Raw genomic sequence first — 22,696 nt, 5'->3', positions numbered from 1 at the left:
AAAGTATTTCACTATTTTTGGTACCCTAAATCATTTATCATTCGATCTGTGTTGAGTCTTAGTAAAGCTGCTCACTAAGTGGGGAAGTTATTTTGTTTTGCTGTACCCTAGTTTCTTAGTTTTTCCTTTGTAAAATTAGGGGTTTGGATAAACTCTCTCTAGGATAAATTTTAACACTGAAAGTCTATACTTTGTATGAATTGTTTCCTTTTTCACTTCCCTGTGCAAAAAGTTGTTTCAGTTTCTTTGAATTTTATGTAGCAACTATCAAGCTCTTTTACATTATGAATTAGAGCCACTGACTTGATTTTTTTTTTCATACACTCGTTTAAAAAGATCAGTTGTAAGCCAAATAGCACAGGAACAGACTCTGTAGTTACAGCTCTATTTACAGACTTTTCAGAAATGTTACATGGTCTTGTCTGATTTGGTAGGTGCTGTGAAATAAATGCTTGTTTTTTTCTTGTTGTGACACTATTCTTAGAGTTGGGTTCACATCCTAGGTAAACTACCCTATTAATTGTGGGGCTGTGTTACTCCTTCAATAAATGGAATTGAATTCTAGCCTACTATAAATATTTTTTAAAGAAAATCCTATTCCAGTGTCTTAAAAGTAGCATTTTACTTTGCAAGTTCTATCACCATATCATCCTTCTTTTCCTTTCAATAGATATTAATGAATTGTATTACAGTATTTATAGTTGTGTTTGATAAATTAACACACATATAAATACACAAATACATTGTTTTCATAAAATACTTTTTCTGTATATTCAAAAGCCCATATGCATATTATCATTAAAATGTCTAATATACATAATAGTCATTAGAGGGAAAAATAAAGAATTGTACAGTATTTTAAATTCTTACAGTATTAGGAAATTTCTATCTTAAATCTCAGTTTCCTAAAAACTTCAGAAAACTTGGCAATATTAGTTTACTAGTTTTTTTTTTTCTTGTTTGTTTTTGTTTTTAATCTCTTTGGGGAATAAAGAGGAAAAATGATAAAATTGTTACATCCTGTAGAAATATTGGCATTTTAGTTTATTTAATGTGGTTTTGCCAATGTATTATGCTGCATAAAACATTAGAAATAGGATTCTCTTGTAGTTAGATACTGAAAAGAATGTTATTTAATGTAACTTTGAGCTAATGGCTATCCTTTCAATTTGCTTTTCTCATTTATTCAGAATTGATGGTATTAATGATGAAATAAATTAGCGATATAATCATTAGTTGACAAAGCTTTGGTGCAGATCATAAAGATGTACTTGAAAGTATTTGTTTGCTGAAGTTAATGTGAATTATTTGTATTAAATGAAAAAGACCAAAGTTTTAAAAGATATGTTTTGACATATATATTTTTGAACCAGATGCCCAGTAGAACTACTGAGAGGGTTGCCTGTTTACAGTTTGCCATTATTATTTTTCCCTAATGGTCTCAGAAAGATAATGGTCTTTTACAACATAAATATCTATATATTGTCTTACATTCCTACTTTCTGTCATTAGTTTTACATAGAATACAAATAGTAGATCAAAGTATTCAGTCAGTTCACTCTCTCAGTCATGTCCTGCTCTCTGCTACGCCATGGACTGCAGCACGCCAGGCTTCCCTGTCCATCGCCAACTCCTGCAGCTTGCTCAAACTCAGGTCCATTGAGTTGGTGATGCCATGTAACCATCTCATCCTCTGTCGTCCCCTACTCATGCCTTCAGTCTTTCCCAGCATCAGGGTCTTTTCCAATGAGTCGGTTCTTCACATCAGGTGGCCAAAGTATTGGAGTTTCATAGAACCGTTCAACTTCATCTTCTTCAGCATTACTGGTTGGGGCATAGGCTTAGATTACTGTGATACTGAATGGTTTGCCATGGAAACAAACAGAGATCATTCTGTCATTTTTGAGATTGCATCCAAGTACTGCATTTTGGACTCTTTTGTTGACTATGAGGGCTACTCCATTTCTTCTAAGGGATTCTTGCCCACAGTAGTAGATAAAATGGTCATCTGAATTAAATATCAAATATTAGTAACATTTTTTTAGTTTATTTTTATGAAGATTATAATTAAGCTCTTGATCTGATTTAAAGGGGTGAACTTATGGTAGTGTTTCCATAGAGAGGAAATGATTGATAAAACTTATGTTCTTTACCATTTCCTTTATGTGTAATTTAGTCACCTGCAGATCGGTGCAAGAAGATCCATGCTGGGGATGAAGTGATTCAAGTTAATCATCAGACTGTGGTATGTATAATTACCTTACAAGTCAGTGGGAGGAACTAATACAAAGATTGCTTAAGTCTTTAAAAGAATACAATGAAATTAAATGCCGGTTTGTGTACAAAATATTTAAATAGCCTTTTGAAAAATAATTGAATGACTATTTTTCTTAATTATCTTAAGAAATTTCATAAGGCATTGTTTTAAAATAACATGAGGATTTATTGGTGGTGGCTGATGTTAGATGTACAATTCTGTATGGATAATATTACCCCATGAACTGGGATGACCATTCTGGAATAGAAATTACAGTGACAGTGCATACAAATTCAAATTTTTTAGTATAACTTTTAAGTTTCATTTTAAAAAATTATCAGGTTACCTAGTAGATATGTTTTATTACACCATACATTCATTTATCTACTTTAACATTGATTTGTTCATTAAAGTATCTGGCAGATTGGTTTATTTTCATGTCATTTTTTTTTATTTTAGTAGCTGAATTGGCTGTTCATTTCCCAAAAGAGAACTATAGTTTAAGTTTTAAAACTATTGCACTTAACTGAATAAGTTCATAATTTTTTTTTCTTTTTTTGTTCTTTGAACCTTATGATTCCCTTTCTAGGCTGAGAATGACAGTGACATTCTGTGCCTGTGGTAGATTTTCAAGGGCAATTTTTCTTAATCTTAGATTTTTTTTTTTAATCTTAGATTTTTAAAATTAACATCATATGATTTTCATTTTGGACTAGTTTCTATCTAAATTGCTCTGTCTCTGCCAAAATAAAATATATGGTTTTTAAAAAGTGAAGTTAACATTAAAATAATCTGATTATTGATTTATAATCCACATTTTAAAAGAAAAACATTTTTTTTCCTGGTAAATGTTCTATTTGTTACTCACTGACTCTTCAGAGTAAGTAATTATTTCCTGCTGTACCTTTTAACTAAATTTGGTTTTGCCTGTTCTAGTCATAGAAGAAAGGCTATATTTGGAGAGTAAGAAGACTCATGTGAAAAGTCTGATCTTTCTCAGTGATTCTGATATTAAGGCAGATGCTATTTTAAATTTGGTTTGAATGAGAAGTTTGTAATATCTTGGAGAGGCTCCTGAACACTGATAATTAAATTTATGATATTTCTTCAATAAGTTCATTTTCTAAGTGAATAAAAGTTAATGAAAGTATGAAAAATTATATGTATGGGGTATAAAGTTAATACTAATTATTGTTAGCTAGTTGAGGCTAATTAATGGAGAATATTGGTAATCAACAGAGCCTTTCCACTCTGTGACAGTTTTGATGATGAGTAAGTTCTCATGACTAGAAACTATACAGTAAAAAGTGATTGTCCTGAGTAAAGTTTCTTGTCCTTTAGGATGAGGATTTGGGCAGTGGGATAAAAGAGCTGCTTAAGTAGATTGGCAGCTCCTCCTTCTGATGTTCACACTGCCTCCACTTCTACAATGTGACCTTAGCAAATATGATGTCTGTTGGATAGTTTGACCTATTTCCAGTTGGTCAGTACTAAGAGGATAGAAATTAGTCTCTAATGAGAAATAAAGTTGTTAAAAGGATACTCTTTGTGGAGCAAAGATTCTCATGCCTGTTGAATATGAAAGTCTTTAAAAGACTTAAAGTGAACCAATAAAATTTATATGGATTGGTGATATTTAAATACTGTGAGAATGTGTCAACACATCTTTCTATTGCAGGAATATTCTAAAATATTAGAAACTACACAGAATGATGGTTGGAGGAACTTGCTTTCAGTTTTTGCTCTGAAATTGACCTATAGTTTTAAGTGAGTCATGATAACTATTTATCTTTTCAATAATAATAACCAGAGCCAACACTTACTGAGTTCTTACAGTGTGCCAAGCATCATGTTAAGTCCTTCACATATTTTATGTTATATACTCCTCACAATGATCCTGTGAAGAAGGTGTATATGGAGACTGAATGATTATTTAACCCACCCACAGCTCAAAGCTCACTGACTCCAAGGTCCATGCTCTTACTTCAGTTTTATTATACTCCCTCCCCAAACTCAAATTGTAAGATTATCAAACAAAAGGGGAGGAATTCCCACAATCCTGTAAGTAAATCTTAAGATTCAGGGAGAGGTTACGCAGAGCCAAGGGTAGAAAATAGAGGAAGTGAGAATTTACATAACTTGGATAGTGGTTCAGCTTAATTGAAATTAGAAATGGGGTTGAAATTTAACTTTACTGCTACATCCTCACTCACTCCTTTCCTCCAGATAGACAAGATACATAAAACACAATGCCAGGCAGGTGTTAGAAGTTCCACAGAAATTAACTTTCCAACCTCCCTTTATCTACTACAACGGTTGGGCCAACTGGAGTCCAAGTCCTTAGCAGACTGCTACTGCAACCTGCAAATTGATTTTGGATGATAATAGAGACATTGTCTGACAGGAAATTATGTTGAATCCCATCAAAGTGACCTTCCTTAATAATGTGATCAATTAGCAGATTGCCTTCTTTTTGTTCATATTGAGCCATTTTTGTGCATGAATGGTATCTTTCATTAAGTGCACCCTACTGTGTCCTCTCTTGCTATTGCCCCCATTGTGGTCTGTGCAGTGGCCTTTACTTCTTACGAGACAATATACAAAGGTGAGGGAATGGACATTATCTTAGTGTTGTTATTATAAAAGGTTTGATAGATCGATAAATTAGTTGAAACAAGTGTAAGTTATTTGTAGTCTACAGTTATCCCTTCTGTCCCTGCAATCATAACCAGGGATATTAAGGGTTTGTTATGATATATTTACATTAAAATATTGCCTAATGCTTTTAAAATACATATTTTAATCCAGTATTTAATCAGAATAGTGAGATATTGCCAATATTATGCTATACCAATATAGGTTCAAGAATGAAAAGAGTAATGTTCAATTTTATGTTTTGAATGTTATTAGCTCAGTATTTTTCTATAATTATAAAATTTCCTATTGTTATAGGTAGTAATGTACAATATAAAATTTGACTACTTTTCTTATTATAAAATACCTAGAAAAGCAATGTGAAATTTTCCCCTAAGAGTATGAGAAAGTTGAATAATCACAGATGAATTCAAAAACTATTTTTGAAATTGCTAGTATGGTATATCTTCAAGATGTTCTATTAGATGTGTGTGTGTGTATTTATAGTTTTCTCTTTAAAATATATATATTTTTTTTATTTAAAAAGAAACTGGAAATTTTATGTCCTTTTTCACGTTGCTATATTCTTTATTATAAGTGGCTTTTAAGCTTTTCTAATCAACATACTTCTGTGGCTGAGAAACTGGCTGCCAGGTAGGAAGAAGAAAAAATCATGAACATCCAAGCAAAGCAGACTGAGTCCTATTGCATGTCTTCCCTGCCAGTGAAGATCCAACTCCTCAAAGGCTGCTGGAATCTCCCAAGATTTTTTCCACTTCATCTGCCACTACATTCCTCTCTGGGAGATACCTCGGCATAGTTTGAACCAGCAACTCTGCCCTCATGATGCACTTTTAACACTTTTTTTTTAGCTGATGAGTCTACTTATAGTTATTCAATCTATTTGGGCATATTCCTAATGAATCTGTTAAAATTTCATGTCTTTGCTGTTTTTGGTGTGTAAGTGTTATAAAAGTCTATCCATACTAAAAACAGATACTTTCTTCTTAGAAATATCAGTTGAAAAGAATGGGGTATGTGATGGTTGAAAAAAAATAGCAGTTGGAAAATTTTCCTTTTATTTTTTGTGTATACTAAAACATATTCACTATTTGGAAAGTCTTCTGGAACCTGGTGACTACATTATGGCAAGAAAGGGTTCAATAGATGGGGCTATAAAGCCTTCTGGAATGGAAAATAACCAGGTTGGGATAGTCAAGAAGAAGATAGCCTACAACAAACAGTCAGGATGCTTGACAGTGATCAGTAAGAGCTGGAAGACGAACACTATAAACTAGTGGGTTTTGTTACCCCCTAAATGGTAAACATTACTGAACAAGAATGCAGGTGATGTCATAGGGGGTGGGAGAAGGGAACGAGATAAAGGACTATTGAGTTATCTGGAAAGGTCATTCTGACTTCATTTATGTAATTCTCAGCAGTGTCTCCTTTATTTTCTTATTCTCACTCTAGTCTCTCATTTGTGACTCTCTTCACCCTCTTGTTCCTTCAACAATAGGCGAGTTCACAACAATAGGCGAGTATTGTTTGAAAGGGAAGCCAATGTAATCAGAATGGATGGAGAGTATGGTGACCCATTAAAACTCAAAAATCCCTTACCCCTGCCCTGCCCTTATCCTGTTGCCTGGAAGGAGTAGTTTATTGAGTGGATTCAGTACCACAATATTGGCTAACACCATTGTGCTTTCTCTCTTTTTTAAATATGTATAATTGTTGTCTTTATTTTTTAAGTTTTTCTTCTAACTTAGTTTTCTTTACTTGACCATCCTCATCTCTTCTCACTTGACTATTTCTCCTACATTCTTCACTGTTTTCAGTATTTTTTTTATTCTTGCCTATTTTCTTCTGTTCTCCTTTCTCAAAAGAGAAAATATTTATCTTATAATTTCTTACAACAAAAAGTATTGAAAACTCAAATGGCAGTATTTGCAGTGCACCTGCTTTCTTATCCCTGTAAACACAAGATGTTGCTGGAGTATAGAGATTAAGTATATTAGCATGGTGTTTAACATATTGCTTAATAAATGGTTATGATAATATCCTAAAATAATTCTGTTAGGATTCTAAGAAATTGGTATTCTAAAACAGAGCAAGTTAATTGTTTTCTTTTGGAAGGGGAAAATAACATGAAAAGACACTTACCAAAAATTAGAAGAAATAATACATCCAAGATTTCAGTTCCTCATAGTAAAATTTTATTTCAGATTCTACTTTGTATAGGATATAGTTTCTTTTATTTTACATTGAATATTGTGGATTTGATGAGAATGTGTGGAAACTGGTTTTGAACGGCCACATATTTATATAAATTATGTTTTATTATCCCTAGAGAAATAAATTCATTACTTTATTATCTAATATAATATTTTATGATTTTTCTGTTATCAAACTAAAATTATCTTAAGTCTTTATATAAAGAAGATAAGTTGTATGATACCTTAATATTGGTAACTTCCTGTGAACCAATTTATTTTTTCTGCGAATCACTGCATCCTGACTTATTTCTAATTTATATAATTCTTCCTAGCTCCACCAGGAAAAGACTAATTGGTTCTAAATGTGGTTAGCTCTAATTTTTTTTTATTATTAGAAACATCTTTTGGTGTTGACATACAATTAATAGGTTGATTATTTTACATGGAATTTTAAAATGTATCCACATAAGTGTTTATTTTATATGTTTAAAATGTATCTCTTGGCTGATGTTCTTTCCTACTCTGGATTTTAAGTGTGCAGCTCATTTGTAAATCAGTGTCAATAACTATATCCCTTTTCCTACATGTATCAAAAAGACAGAAGTCGGTCAGTTACAGTCCCCTGATTTACTTTATGTCTATAATAGAGGTGGGCAATTAGTAGATGACAGCTGCCTGATAAACATAAAAAATTATTGCATGAAAGGGAAATACATTAGAGTGTCATAAAATGGGAAATTCAAGAGATAATTTTAATAATGTTAAGTTCTTTTTAAGTTATTTAGCCTTAGGATTCAAATATAGGTTTCAACCACTAAATTAACATTCTCAGCTACATTGTGGCTGAAATTTTAGGTCATGTAACTACTCATCACTTTCATATTTCCTCTCATCTTATTACTGTAATACTGGACAATAAAGGGTATTTTAAAATTGAGACAAATGGCAGAGAGAGTTCATGGGGCCCCATTTAGAACTGACAAGGAATTAGCTTTTTTGTCTGAGTTGTTGCATTTCTGATAAAATGATTTCTGAAGATAACATCTACAGTAATAAGTATTTATAGCCATTATGGAAGTTCTTAAACTAAAACTTTTTGTTAATAAAGATGTAGACTACTGTTTATTTAGCTATATAAATGCATATATGCACATTCTTTGGTTTTGTTTTGATAAATGCAGACATCTATTGCAGTACTTGCTAGTATTTTCAAATACACATATCTGTTAAATGTCTACCAGTAAATGACATTATAAAATTATTTATAGAAAAGTTATAGATTTTTAAACATGTTTCTTTATGAATACTTGCCTTTGGTTACTTTACATTTTTGTTTGGATTCCTAAATTAAGTTGAATTTTTCATAAATATAGATGTTTTCTTATTCTTTCTCAGAATTCTTACAAATAGGATGTATAGATTTTTAGATAACAGTGTTTCATCCCTTAGCTTTGGTGACTAAGACTCTTTATTTTAAAATACACATTTTCAATGTCTTTGCAAGGAGAACAGAAATGAAACATAGGAAGAAATGGCTGAGATGTAAAATTTCCATATATATGCAAACATAAAATTAAGTTAAAATTTAACCCATGCAAGTATCTTTATAAAAATTCTAGTTAAAAACTTGTATTATTATGGTTCTTTGAAAATATCCCATTGATTTTGGGGGTAATGAAGCTCTGTGATATGACCAAAGATTCATCCCCACATTCTTTTACTGTTACATGATTGTCTTCCTTCTCAGTGTCTCCCTAGCAGAGGCTTTTATACTCACTGAATTTTATGTTTTGGAGAAGTTAAAGAATACCATGAATGATAATGAAATAAGAATAAAATGGGCTTTGATTTAGTTTCCTATAGCATATACAAATGTGAACCATGAAGCCCCTCAAAATAAACTTTTGACCTTCAGAGACCAAAATATTACCAAATACCATACTGAGTTGGTATATTGAGTTGCTCAAAATGCTAAACTATACCAGAAGCAGAGATACCAATGATACAAAGGTGCAGTTTATATAGGTAACAGGATAGGTAATAGAAGATAATGCAAGTAACAGGATGTGGAAATGTATCTATCACCTTTGGTAAAAACAATGTGGGTGATCTGTAGAACTAAATGGAAAAAAATCATGCGTATTATTTTCTTCCTCCCATGAGCTTCCTCATGAGTCAATCAAGAAATTCTGATTTAACTCTCAGAACTTCTTGGTTATAGAGAAAGACTCCAAGAAGGTGGTGTACAATAGGTGAAAACAAAGTACTTCTTGTAGTCTTCAAGTTGGTTTTCTCTCTTGGACTCCCTATCCATCTTCAGCGGTGAGAAACTGTTCTCTGTGCTTTCTCTTAAATAAAACACACACACACACGTATATTATATATGTGACTGTGAAATTCACATGAAAATATTAGCTACCAAAACATATGTGTAAATTCAAATTGTGAGGAGCTCAACATGGTCCCAGTTTTACAGTAAAATTAAACCACATAAAAAACTTGCCTTTAAAAAACAAATGCTTTAATAAAGTCTTATTTCATTGTATAAATACTTAAGGAGGCCATGAGATGAAGAGTGGCTCAGTGAATAAAGACATAAAATTGTGGAGTATTCCCTGTAATGAAAATAAAACTTTTTAATTCCTTCTTTTTGAATGTTTGTTCCCTTCATCTTTTCCCAAGATTATCTCTTCTAGTCATGTTTGTAAAAAATAATCAGTACTAAGGTTTCATTTATAATAGATAGAACCTTGGGTCATTTCTAATACTCTGAATTACCTATTTAAATTACTCCATGCTGGATTTTTTTTTTAATTTTACTTATTTATTTATTTTCGGTTGTGCTGGGTCTTTGTTGCTGCACATGGGCTTTCTAGTTGTGGCAAACAGGGGCTACTCTAGTTGCAGTGCACGGGTTTCTCATTGCAGTGGCTTCTCTTGTTGTGGAGCATGTATGGACTCTAGATCACAGGCTCAGTAGTTGTGACACACGGGCTTAGTTGCCCCATGGAATGTGGATCTTCCTGGACCAGGGATCAAACCCATGTCTCCTGCGTTGACAGGCGGAATTCTTAACCACTGGACCACCAGAGAAGTCCTCTATGCTGGAATTTAAAGTAATTTTTTTTTTTTTTTTTGCATTTAGTTCCTTAACCAAATGCATACCTTTCAGCTTATATTCCTCTTTATTTGAACCATGGGTAATTCTCTATTTCTACTCACTAAATGAATGATTGTGAAAAAGCAAAATTAGGATATCCCCAAATATATCACACAAATATATTGTGTGAAAAAAATAAGTTTAGGTGAAGTTTTTAGATTGGTACTTAAATTTAGTGATTCTAGGATCTTTGAAAGATACTGTGTATCAAAATTCATTAATTCTGAAATGTTTCAGTAATGCAGGAGAACAGAGCACTGTAATATCTCAGCACCAAAACATTTGGCAAAGACACAGTGTCATTAGTCTGAATGTGATGGGTTGTGTATTGAATTGTCTCTTTAGTGCTTTTAAAAAGAGCAGAGGAACATTTGGGAATGGTGTGACTCATATCGTCAGACATTCATATAGGCACACTTCAAGCCTCTTTGAAATTTACTTTGTGAATAGGTATCATTTAAACATTACAACCATGAGTAAGAGCCAGTGTTTACACAGGAGTGTGTGTAATTGTTAATGAATGGGTCTGTTACTTTGTCTTCTGAAGGATAATAACTTTGAAAATATTTTAAGAATGTCCTATCTTCCTACTTGTATTTCTAGAGATGCTTTTTTATAATTTCAAATACAGTTGTAACAGAGGTAAAGGTCTAAGTTGATAGGCTTACATTCTTTTATGCTTATTTGTAACTTTGGCTACTTGGAACCATAGAGAGTCTTTTCATTTGTTGGTCAAATAATTCACTACCTATTGTTTAGGAATCAGATAGGCTAGAGAATGTCCTAAAGGGATCAGAGACTTCTTCACTCTATGTACAAAGAGGAAAGGAAGACTGTCACTTCTTTAACACCAACCCCAAAGCCCTTTGTGTACCTAATCTGGGCAACCCATTGTCTAAGGACCTGCCCACTTATGTTGCCATGTACCCAAGAACCCTTGGTATCTGCTTCAACCTGATCAAAGCAATCACAAGCCCTGTCTACAAGAAAGCAGAGCATGTGGCTTTAAACTCTTGGGATACCTTAAAAACTCTGTTGGACCATTTTAATTCTGTTTGTGCTGAAAAATACATTTCAGTGTCCAAGTTGGGGATTGCATTTAAACTAGTAAGACATGCCATTGTTTACAGACACTGAATTTTGCTACCTGGACAATCAGGAAGATACTATTTGTAGTTCAGCATATGTGAAAAACATATTATCTTTAATAATATGACGTACTTGGTATCAGATGTATAGGTGGATTTTTAAAGGTCCATGAACTTTAGTGTGAATAAAATATTCTATTAAATATTGAGAAAGGAAAACCTGGACTTTATATTTTTCTAGAAAACCTTCCTAACTGTTTCTATAATGTATATGATGAAACAGAATATTTCTACAACAAATAGCAACTATATCCATTGTTACTATGGGTATATATTATTATGGATATTATAGATATTATGGATATTATATATTATTATGGAAAATATTTTTCTTGTCATAATCAAATCACTGTGACTTTAGGTCTGAAGTATCCACTCTGTATTTTTTTTCCAAATGTTAGTTTATAAGAAAGTTTATTTGGTAATTTGAGGTAAAGAATGTTTATTATAGCTTTAGTATCAAGTATATTACATTTAGAGAAAAATTTAATATTACATCTTAGTTTTATATACAAAACAAAATTCCCTTTGGACTTTTAAGGCACTTCATTATCTCTGAAACATTCACATTCTCGTGTCACCATGTCATTTCACTAGTTATCAACAAGTACTCATTAAGTCTCTGCCATTTCTAAGACATTGATTGCAGGTATATCCAGAAAAATGAGACTCAGTTTTTATCCTCAAAATAAAAGCTTCAATATCCAGTTTTGTGAGGGTAGATGAAGGACATGAGGAAAAATATATAGCTTTAATAAGCAGCAGTACATGAAAAATGCCATAAGAGAGATGTAAAGTCACATGAGGAAAATAAGGTCCTAGCTATAAGAGGCTGTATGATGGGTGTTGCATTTAATAAGCACCATTACGGATACATGAGATTTTATATGTGGCAGAATAAAAATGCAAGTATTTATATAATAAAAGGGTACTTTTGCTGAGAAGAAAAGCACAGTGTTGAAGGGCAGCATAATACTAACTTAACCAATTGTTCCACCCATACTGAACTACTGCTGCTGCTGTTGCTGCTAAGTCGCTCAGTCATGTCTGACTCTGTGTGACCCCAGAGATGGCAGCCCACCAGGCTCTGCAGTCCCTGGGATTCTCCAGGCAAGAACACTGGAGTGGGTTGCCATTTCCTTCTCCAGTGCATGAAAGTGAAAAGTGAAAGGGAAGTCGCTGAGTCGTGTCCGAATCTTAGTGACCCCATGGACTGCAGCCCACTAGACTTCTCCATCCATAGGATTTTCCAGGCAAGAGTACTGGAGTGGGGTGCCATTGCCTTCTCTGATACCGAACTACTGAGAATTGCTCAAACTGGTTTTAACTTGTCTCAGGGCTTTCTTCAGTCCCTCAGCTTCCATATCCTCTTCACGTGTCCACTTCCTAAGAAATTCAGCTTAGGCTAATAGGAAACCTTTCCTGAACCCTCAAAAATGGGTTAGCTGCCCTTGGGGGGGCTCCCATTATCCATTCTATTGGGGTACTTCTCTTCAGTTCAGTTCAGTCACTCAGTCGTGTCCGACTCTTTGTGACCGCATGAATTGCAGCACACCAGGCCTCCCTGTCCATCACCAACTCCTGGAGTTCACTCAAACTCCTGTCCATCGAGTCAGTGATGCCATCCAGCCATCTCATCCTCTGTCGTCCCCTTCTCCTCCTGCCCCCAATCTCTCCCAGCATCAGAGTCTTATTTATTGTAAATGCTTATTGAGCTGCTCATCTCTCCCCTGCTCATTATGCTTTTTAAAGAGTCACAGGTTGTGCTGCAAGCGCCATTGCACCCATAATACATGGAAGGCACACATCAATATTTAGTGATTTTATAAGTTATAATATCCAATCTTAAAAACATATTAAAATAGTCTAGACATGGGCAAGTCACTGGCTTCAAGAAGCTCACTGTTCTCAAACAATGTTTCCTGACCAGCTGCATCAGCATCATTTGGTAACTTGAGGGAAAAACATGTAGATTCTAGGGCCCCACCTCATACCTACTGGATGAAAAACTGGTATTTCCAGATGGTTCTAACACATTCTGAAGTTTAAGAACTACATTAAAGAGAAACTATAGGAGATAGTGATGGCCATATTGGCACAGGGTCTATTATAGGAATTGACTCTTTAGTTAGGCCTTTGGTGAGCTTTTCAAGTGTTTTGAGGAAAAGAACACTGTTATGCTGTAGCTGTATATTGGAGCTGCAAAAAACTAGTAGTAGAAAGAGCAGTTAAGACTTAAGTCTAACAACCTGGTATCCAAGACAGATAAAGGAATGAGAAGAGGTATTAATTGCCAGAATCTGTTCTTTAGGATGGGCTTCCCAGGTGACATAGTGGTAAAGAATCCACCTGAATGCAGGACATGCAAGAAACACAGATTGGATCCCTGGGTAGGGAAGATCCCCTGGAGTAGGAAATGGCAACCTACTCCAGTATTCTTGGCTGGGAAATCCCATGGACAGAAGAGGCTGATGGGCTACAGTCCATGTGGTTGCAAAGGGTTGGACGTGACTGAGTAAGCACACACATTCTTCAGGGTAGATGTGTATTAAAAACAGGGGGAACTGTTGTAGGTGACTCCATGCTCAAAACTTGAGAGGATGATGGGGAACTTTTTATTGTTGCTGTTGCATCAAGTGTTGCATTCGTTTGTACTACCAGTGGAATATTTAGAGGAGGATGTTTGCTGTCATAATGCCTTGTGCTTTAGAATCAAACAGACTTGAATGAATTCTGGCTTTGCAACTTACTATGTTTCTATTGGGCTTCCCTGGTGGCTCAGATGGTAAAGAATCTGCCTGCAATGTGGGAACCCTAGGTTCAATGCTTGGCTTGGGAAAATGCCCTGGAGAAGGGAACAGCTACCCACTCCAGTATTCTGGCTTGGAGAATTACATGTTTCTATTAATAATGTTGACCAAGAAAACTTAATCTCTTTTTGCTTCAGTTTCTTCACATGTAAAGTGGGTTTAATAGTTTACTCCCTAGGGCTGTTGTAAGAATGAAGATATAAACAAAAGGAATGCAGTATGAAGCACCTAGCACAGTGAATTACTGGTGCTTGATTATTCAGTAGCTATTAGTATGGATGAATGAACTGTTGAAAATATGCCACAACTTCTTGATAGGGATTGGGGACAGTTAGGAGGATTTGTGAGTCATGCAGAAAGTTGTTAGTGGAAGTTCTGCAAACAAGAGTTTTTTGTAAGATGACAGCATGAAATATTAGGGGAATAACACTTAGCCTGGAGGAAACTCTTGCATGTATTGGTTGTGAGGAGGAAGAAAGATGGAGGACAAGTATTCAGAGTTGTATCAGGACCACATCCATTTACTACAAAGCTCATCTGTTGTCATCTATTTGTACTTTTCTACCCATTCTGCATAGTAAAGTTGTAACGTATTGTGATTTTTGAAGTCTAATTATTTAGCCTGTGCAGTAATACATAAACATCTCTTTTGGTATTGAGTTCACTTTTTCACAAGTCTATCAGTTCCTTTTTGGATGTCTTTGATTATTAGAATGTTTTTCTTTGTATCCCAGACTCACTTAAAGTTTTGTACCTTATTTAATTCCTTCCCATATTAGTGGATTATACTTTTATATTAGCAACCACTAGAATCCCTGGTTTTCCTTCTTTCAAAGCTCCTTCTATCTCCTAGTACAGAAAGACTTTCACTGCAGCCAATGTAAAGTATATAATTATTTTTCATATTACTGTTGCATCTTCACATGGCTTTTAATTCAGGTCTATCAAATTTAATACTTTAAAACCATAGCCAGAAACTCAAATGAGGAAATAGAAAAATAAGTTTGAAAAATGATTAATACACATTGATATATTTCACTTATTTTGATGTCTATGTACCATATTTAGCTCCGGAATGGGGCTCCTGAATTTCTTGAAGTTGTAACCCATATACTTGCCTCATTTCATATTAATACCATCTATTCATGTCCCCCCTATAATCTGTCAACCATAAGTATCTTAGTAACAGAGAAATAAATTTATTTTAATAATTCACTATACTTATGTTTGAAGATATGTGAGGATACACAGAACCAGAGCTGAGAATCATTTTTCCTAGAGCTCTAAGACCACACCACATCTGCCCTTGAATAGAACATGGTACAATCCAATAAATGGGTACAGTCGTTAAGCATAATATGCAGTAGAAAAGGTAGAAAGTAATGAAGAAATTATCCAAGTCAAGGAGCTTGAGAAAGGACTAAGGAAAAAAGATTATTCATATGAGAGGCATGTAGTCTGGTTGCTATTTATAGGTATACAAATACTGGGGTTGGACTGATATAGCTAAAACCTATCTGTTATTAAGAAAAATGTTACATGTATACTGGGAATTACACAGCCAACTTCATTATATTACTATTCAGCAGTTTCCACAAAAACCTAAATTAATACTTACGTGAGGAATCTATTGAAATCATTCATTGAATAAAAAATCAACAGATAATGTAGGTCTTATTATGAATAGTTGAGTAATAATTTTATTTTTCTTTTGACAATTATTTAAAAGGATAATGTACAGAGCGGATGTCATTTCCCCATCACCATCTTTTACTGTTCTATATAGTGTTGCCTTTCTGGTTCTTTTTGTGGGAATTTACCGTTGATAACAAACAGTCCTAATGAGATAATTCAGAAAATTCACAATTTTCTAACTGGAATATTACTCTTAGACTAGGTCCATTAATCAATATTTTGTTGGCTTTATTGTTTATAAAACACATGTTTATTGCCAAAAGTTTAGGAAATTAAAGAGTAAATGGGAAAATATATATTACAGTCTTTATTACACTTTAATGTAACCATTGTTAATAGTGGTATATAGCTTTCTGTGTTTTCTATATTTATATACATATTTTTAACAAAAGTAAAATTGAATTACATTAGCGAGTCGGACATGACTGAGTGACTTCACTTTCCCTTTTCACTCTCATGCATTGGAGAAGGAAATGGCAACCCACTCCAGTGTTCTTGGCTGGAGAATCCCAGGGATGGGGAGCCTGGTGGGCTGCTGTCTATGGGGTCACACAAAGTCGGACATGACTGAAGCAATGCAGCAGCAGCAGCAGCTACATTTAAACTTTTCCTACACAAATTTTATGTCCCATGCTAATGGACATTTGCATAACGTACAGTTTTTGTTTGGTTTAAACAGCACTGCAACATACATGTTGCACATTTATCTCTATGCTTTTATCCAGTCATTTCCTTTTGGCAGTAGAAGTAGAATTTGGGAGCCAAAGATAAATATATGGATTGCTTTTGTTTAAAAGACTGCTAATCGAATGTCAGTGAGCGTGGTAAGGCTAATTAAAAAGTAATAAAGTTATATAATTTTCTGCAATTAAATAACATTCATTCAGCTTAAAATTTAAGGCTTCCCAGGTGGTATAGTGGTAAACATTCCACCTGCCAATGCGGGAGATGTGAGAGACACAGGTTCGAGCCCTAGGTCAGGAAGATTGACTGGAGAAGGAAATGGCAACCCACTCCAGTGTTCTGGCCTGGAATATCCCATGGAGAGAGGAGCCTGGTGGGCTACAGTCCATGGGGTCACAAAGAGTTGGACGTGACTGAGCGACTGAGCATGCATACAAAATTTAAATCTAACCAAATAATTACTTTGTCATCAAAAATCAATTTCACTTTTTCATGGAGAAACAATTCTGTTTTTTGGAATTGTGTACTCAAAAAGAGCATAGAGAAATTGTGAAAGAGTAGGATGAATCGAATTACACTAAATGTTACACTGGAAAACCCAGTCAAGCCCTAAGAATTTTCAACTAGTGACATGATTATGTCATAGAATAAAATGAAGAGAAATTGGTACATAGAAATCAATGTGTAATTCGTTGTCTAGAGTAGATAGGCTGAAAGAAGGTTACAGTAATATTGACTGCTTTAGTATCATTAGCAATTATCTAAATAATTAAAATAAGTGATAAAATGTGGTTATCATTAATAAGTTGTTCATAAACTCTTTGTATAAACAGTATATTTTTTCCCTCCAGACCTGGTATTCAAAAATCTGCTCACTTATTTTTTTGGCAAGCAAAATGAATACTTGAATTTGAACTAACTTTGCTTTGATCTTGGCTCATAGAAATGGCTGTAGGGACACTTCTTAGCCATCAGAAGAATCAGAATCAGTGTACCTTTGGGGATGTAATAATCTCCACTTATATATAATGGGAGACATTTGACCAATATCATTGCTGTAGCTGATCCACATTAAAGTGATTTTTTAAAAAATTGACAGCCTGTTATTCATGTTAGGCAAGTATCATAATGATCATTTTGATTCCTATCTGAGACCGTGAGGTTTTAGGCATTATAATGTCTTGCTTCCTTTGTGTCCTCTTTCTCTTAAACTTCGCTCAGTTTAGCTAGAGTAGAAGCTGTAGTTTAAATGAATGGTCCGTCATATAAACTAAAGTCTCCCATTATCCTTCAGTGGCTGTGGTCCAGAGTACCTCTTTCATCATAGTCTCTGGGATCTGTGCTAATTTGGATGAAAGTGCTCATTCTTTACAGCTTGAGCATTATCTCCCAGGCAAAAACATGGTGAATAGGTACAGGCAACCATTCCGTTTCATTTAGGTGCCTAGGAAGAAACTAGATCATGTTCAGACCATTGGCTAAATCTTGCTTGCAATCCAGGATAAATTTTGACCCACTGTATTTATATAACACATTTATATAATTTATGTAGCATAAATTTCTAATCCATTAGAGTTGGAATAAATGGTTGTCTCTTTTAAATGTGAAATACATTTTTTTAAACCTTGGAATAATAGATGTTTTTAATGTGTTTCTTTAAAGAATACTTCTAGGATTTCAAATAACTGCATAACCAGTATGTCTTAAAGCAAATTAACAAATATTCAATAATGTAAAAGAATGATAAGTAATATAACATGGATAACAGTTGAGCCAGGTTTTTGGACATTTATCAAGTACTTCTGTTTAATTATACATAATTATACAATATGTTTGGGGTGATATTCACATATCACATAATGGCTTCATTAAATTTAGTTTATTACATTTTAAATTTATAGAGTCTTTTGGAACACATTTTCAATAGCTGCTGCATTGGAGTAGCATTACCTTGTCATTTCTTACTCTATATTGTGGTTAAAGGTTTATTTTATCAATCCTGTCTTCCACGCTCAGAATGTCGCCTTGGTGTGTCAGTACCAGCTACTGGTAGTATAATGTCAGTCTCACTTAGGGACACTAGTACCACATATCTCTAAAAGATGGTGATGAGCAAGCATGTGGTTTAATTTGTGAGTTCAGGACATTGCCAAATCTTTGTTTCAGGCATGCGGATTCTTAAATTGTAAGTTGTGAACAAAGCTTGGATCTACACCTTGTGCAGCATTAATAGTGCCATAATTTCTTTTAATTCTAAATTATTCTATTGGTTGGATACCATCTTAGTCTCTGCTTTGACTTGTAAATGTCCATTGTTATCTCATAATGATATGGACTCTAATGCAATAACATGGTTAGTCAATTCAAAAATAAAATATCTTTTTGAGTTTATATCTCCTGAAAATTGATAGGATGGTACACCAATTATGTGGTTTTCTTTTTTTTCTTACTAATCTTATTAAAGGGGGAGAACATTAAATCTTTGAATACTGTACCTCAATTTTATTGTAATGATTTTGCTGGTTACCAGGTGGGGTGGCAGTTGAAAAATTTGGTGAATGCACTACGAGAGGACCCGAGTGGTGTTATCTTAACTTTGAAAAAGCGACCTCAGAGCATGCTTACCTCAGCACCAGCTTTACTGAAAAATATGAGATGGAAGCCCCTTGCTCTGCAGGTAATGAAGCTTAATCATAAGTCATACACCATCATTTTAGCCATAGATTATCTCAGTAATGCTTCTTTATTGTGCCTCATCTCAGCAGCATATGGATTAATCTTGTATGCTTTTGAAAATTTGTTTGTGAAATGATCTCTTCACAGCTGATCCTAATAGGCTTAATTGTGATGAAATTTCAAACTCACTATAACTAAAATCAAATGATAAAGAACCCTGCCTTAATTTTTAAACATTTTAAAGCATAATTCCAAAGAAAAGCACAAGTTATTTGAAGCCAAAATGTGGATAGAAATGAAAGTGAGAGGTTTCATTTTGTGATATAATCTTCCATTTAAAAGTTATATCCATATATACTTCTTGAAGAAACTAGATAATAGTTTATAGAATTCTTTTAAATCAGCTCATGAGATAAAAATAGTTGTTTTTGAACAGTAGGTAGAGAAAGTTTTAGATAGTAATTAAAATGTACCTATTACATTCTTCCTGATGGATCATTTCTTTCATTTCCACCACGTATAAAGGCAAAAACAGGGAAATTGTTACATTAGAAATTCTGCATTTTTCTTCAACATGAAACATCACTCTAAAATGTTACTCTGGGTGTTGATAAATTAGGTTCATTAAGAACCAGAGGTATCTAGGAAGTGATAAAAATATTCTGATTGATAAAGACAAGGAAATAATACATTTTCTTCCTTTTCAGTCAGGCTATAATGTTTAAACACATCATAGAAGAAAATTTTACTCTTCACAAGACCTGCACTTTTAAAATAGAAGACCATTACCTTTCATAGAAGTTTAATTTTTAAAAATTAAAGTCGCCCATTGAAATAGAACATTTCCTGTTGTTCAGATTAAAAAGAAAAGCAATAAATGAAAATGCCATTGTTATCGCTACTATTAAGTTCTGTATTAGTACCTTACACCAGTCTTGATTTTTTTTCCCCTGAAATTCTCAATTCTTCATTACACATGAATGGCCTTATAGATTACAATGATTTCTCATTGTTTAAAACTTTCCTACTTCTTGGCCTCAAAGTTGCATTATACTTAAATAAGATAAAAATATAAAAAGAACATTAAGATCTTTAAATTTTTAATGTGAATCTATTTTTTTCAAATAAAGATGTATAAAACTATATTTTAAAACTATATTAATATGTCCAAATGCACTTGACTTGCAGTGTATGTTTATTATCAAAGATTTTTGATGATCATTAAAGTTTAGAGACCAGTATTTGACTCATTAATTCATAGATTAGCAAATCAGACCTTCCCATCACATCATTTTATTTTCTCACTGCATTGTAAGTTACTTTGTTGTTCCACTCTGTAGTTTTCTATTGACATGTCTTCCCCAAAGATCCTTCTTCAGAGCCTGAAAGGTGGGAACCCTGAAGAAGAGACCCTTTTAGCCATTAAGTTTTCGTCTCTATATGTGTGGTTAAATTTAACAGCTTCTCTCTAGCCCCTTCTGCTTCACAGTGAACACCAAAAAGAAGCTAATTTCTTGTTGATCCATGAACTCTATTTGAGGGAATATCTCTAGAAGATAAATTGATGATTTGGTCCCCTTTTAGATTCTTTTCCACAAGCACAAACTGGAGAATTAAGCTAATGACAATATATAGTTAAGAATCACTTTTATAGAAAATTCTGAAATAATCGAAAGACCTTTTTTCTTTGCTACACATACATTTGGTGTGTGTGTTTAAACCTAGAGAACAAAGACTTTAATTTTTTAAATTGTTCTACATCATTCCTTAATTATAATAGATACTTAAGACACTGTTTCTAGGTTCATTCCTAAATGCCAAGAAATGTGCCTCATCAGATCACTAATTATATTTATTCCTTATTGCCTATTGAGTTACTTTGAGTATACTTGTAAATTTACTTTTTCAGAATGCTGAATTCAGAAAAAAATAAAATCAGTATTTACGTAAGTGCTTATATGTGTTGACATTTTTATAAATTTGTTACTTCGCCTGCATTTAGTTCACCTAAAATGTATTGTCCAAGCTCGACGCTTTATAGATAAACAATACTATTAATGGGTTGGAGGAGGCAAGGAGGGACCCTGCTTTCAACTTTGAAAATTGACTTTAAGAAGCAGAAGAAAGAGTAGTAGTTTTAAGTAAATATTTACAGGTGGTGGTAAAACAAAGTCTTAGGAGTAAGGGCAATGGATTAGTCCTGTAACATCGCACGCCACTACCAAATCTCCCACCGCCAAATCTCCCTAAAGTCTATTTTGAAGACCTGAAATTGTACCGTTACAGAGTTTCATTTTGGTATTAAGGCTTTGGCTTGTGCTAAAATGTAAAAAGATACCAGAAGCATAATGGAAACTATCTGGCCAGAATTTTAAGAGAATGAATACAACCAAAGATGGATAAAGCTTGAAGATTCCAGGATCTGGAGGTTGTAAGTAGACTGCTTCCAGAAAGGGAAAAATCAAAGAAATAGTGGGATGAGAAAGTCTTACAGGCAGTTCTGGATTCTTTGTAACTTTGCCTGAGACTACGTATTTTTCCTAGTGGCCAAGAAAGGACCTCATATGTGAAACTTAAGTGCTTAATGTAGCAACAATCCTCTGTGCAGACATAAGTACCATTCTTATTGTAGTCCTGCTTCTGGTGTGTTGGAGCCAAAATGCCCATTAACTCACCTGAATACAAATTTTCATGTTCAACCTGAAGAATTGGACATTAGGTTATTTCTTCATAGGGTATACCAATAGTCTACTAAGAATTATTTCAAATAGAGTTTACAAAAAGAAACAATCTGTGGCATATATTTAACCTCAATATGTATATTTCATCTTTTTCTTTTATGATACCAGGCTTAGCGTTTTCAGATAAAGTATAGCAAAATTTGTGTAGTTTGGAGGTAGATGCTAATACATGCCTCTAATGAAGAGAACAACTTCATTCTAACAAAGGAATAATTATTTTTTAAACTAATAAGGAAATAATTTGTACCTGCACAACTAAAATATAGCCTTATCTACCTTAAGGTTGATTTTTGAGGAATACACGTTTTAATAAAAGTCATTTTAGTTCTAAAACGAATAGTAGCTTCTATTATTAATTAACTGCAAAAAAAAAAAAAGATAATTAACTACAATGACAAATTTTAATCTGGATTTTCTTTTTAAAATCATTCGTGGAATTATAGCCAAATAAGCAAAAGCATACAATTGAACTTCATGCTCACAGAGCAATTTCATTAGTACATTTCATGAAATTTGGCAACTCTTGTTAAATTCCTGATTTCTCAAATGTTTTGCAATAGAACTGAAAGACTTAAAGATATTTTAGTCAAATACTACAAGCAGATTTAATCTGGAATTGAATTTGTTGTCATCTGCACCCATTTATATATATACAGTAGAGATGTTCTACCTGAG

The 22,696-nt window shown here is 33.6% G+C and overlaps 1 protein-coding gene across 6 annotated transcripts in view; it reads left to right on the top strand.

The window, feature by feature from the left end:
* CNKSR2 (connector enhancer of kinase suppressor of Ras 2) overlaps nucleotides 1-22,696 on the top strand; it is a 309,235-nt gene that overhangs the window by 161,438 nt on the left and 125,101 nt on the right. For 3 of the 6 annotated variants that reach the window (NM_001206513.2, XM_005228380.5, XM_005228382.5), the window contains exons 8-9: nucleotides 2,177-2,245; nucleotides 19,135-19,281. In NM_001206513.2, the coding sequence (NP_001193442.1) occupies nucleotides 2,177-2,245; nucleotides 19,135-19,281 (216 nt within the window). The remainder of the gene's footprint in view (nucleotides 1-2,176; nucleotides 2,246-19,134; nucleotides 19,282-22,696) is intronic. The other 3 variants (XM_024988116.2, XM_005228381.5, XM_024988118.2) reach the window with 1 other exon arrangement.

The sequence above is a fragment of the Bos taurus genome, chromosome X (assembly GCF_002263795.3).
Source record: "Bos taurus isolate L1 Dominette 01449 registration number 42190680 breed Hereford chromosome X, ARS-UCD2.0, whole genome shotgun sequence".
NCBI lineage: Eukaryota > Metazoa > Chordata > Mammalia > Artiodactyla > Bovidae > Bos > Bos taurus.
Note: the sequence above shows the minus strand (reverse complement) of the source record. Positions and strands in the feature narration are given on the sequence as shown.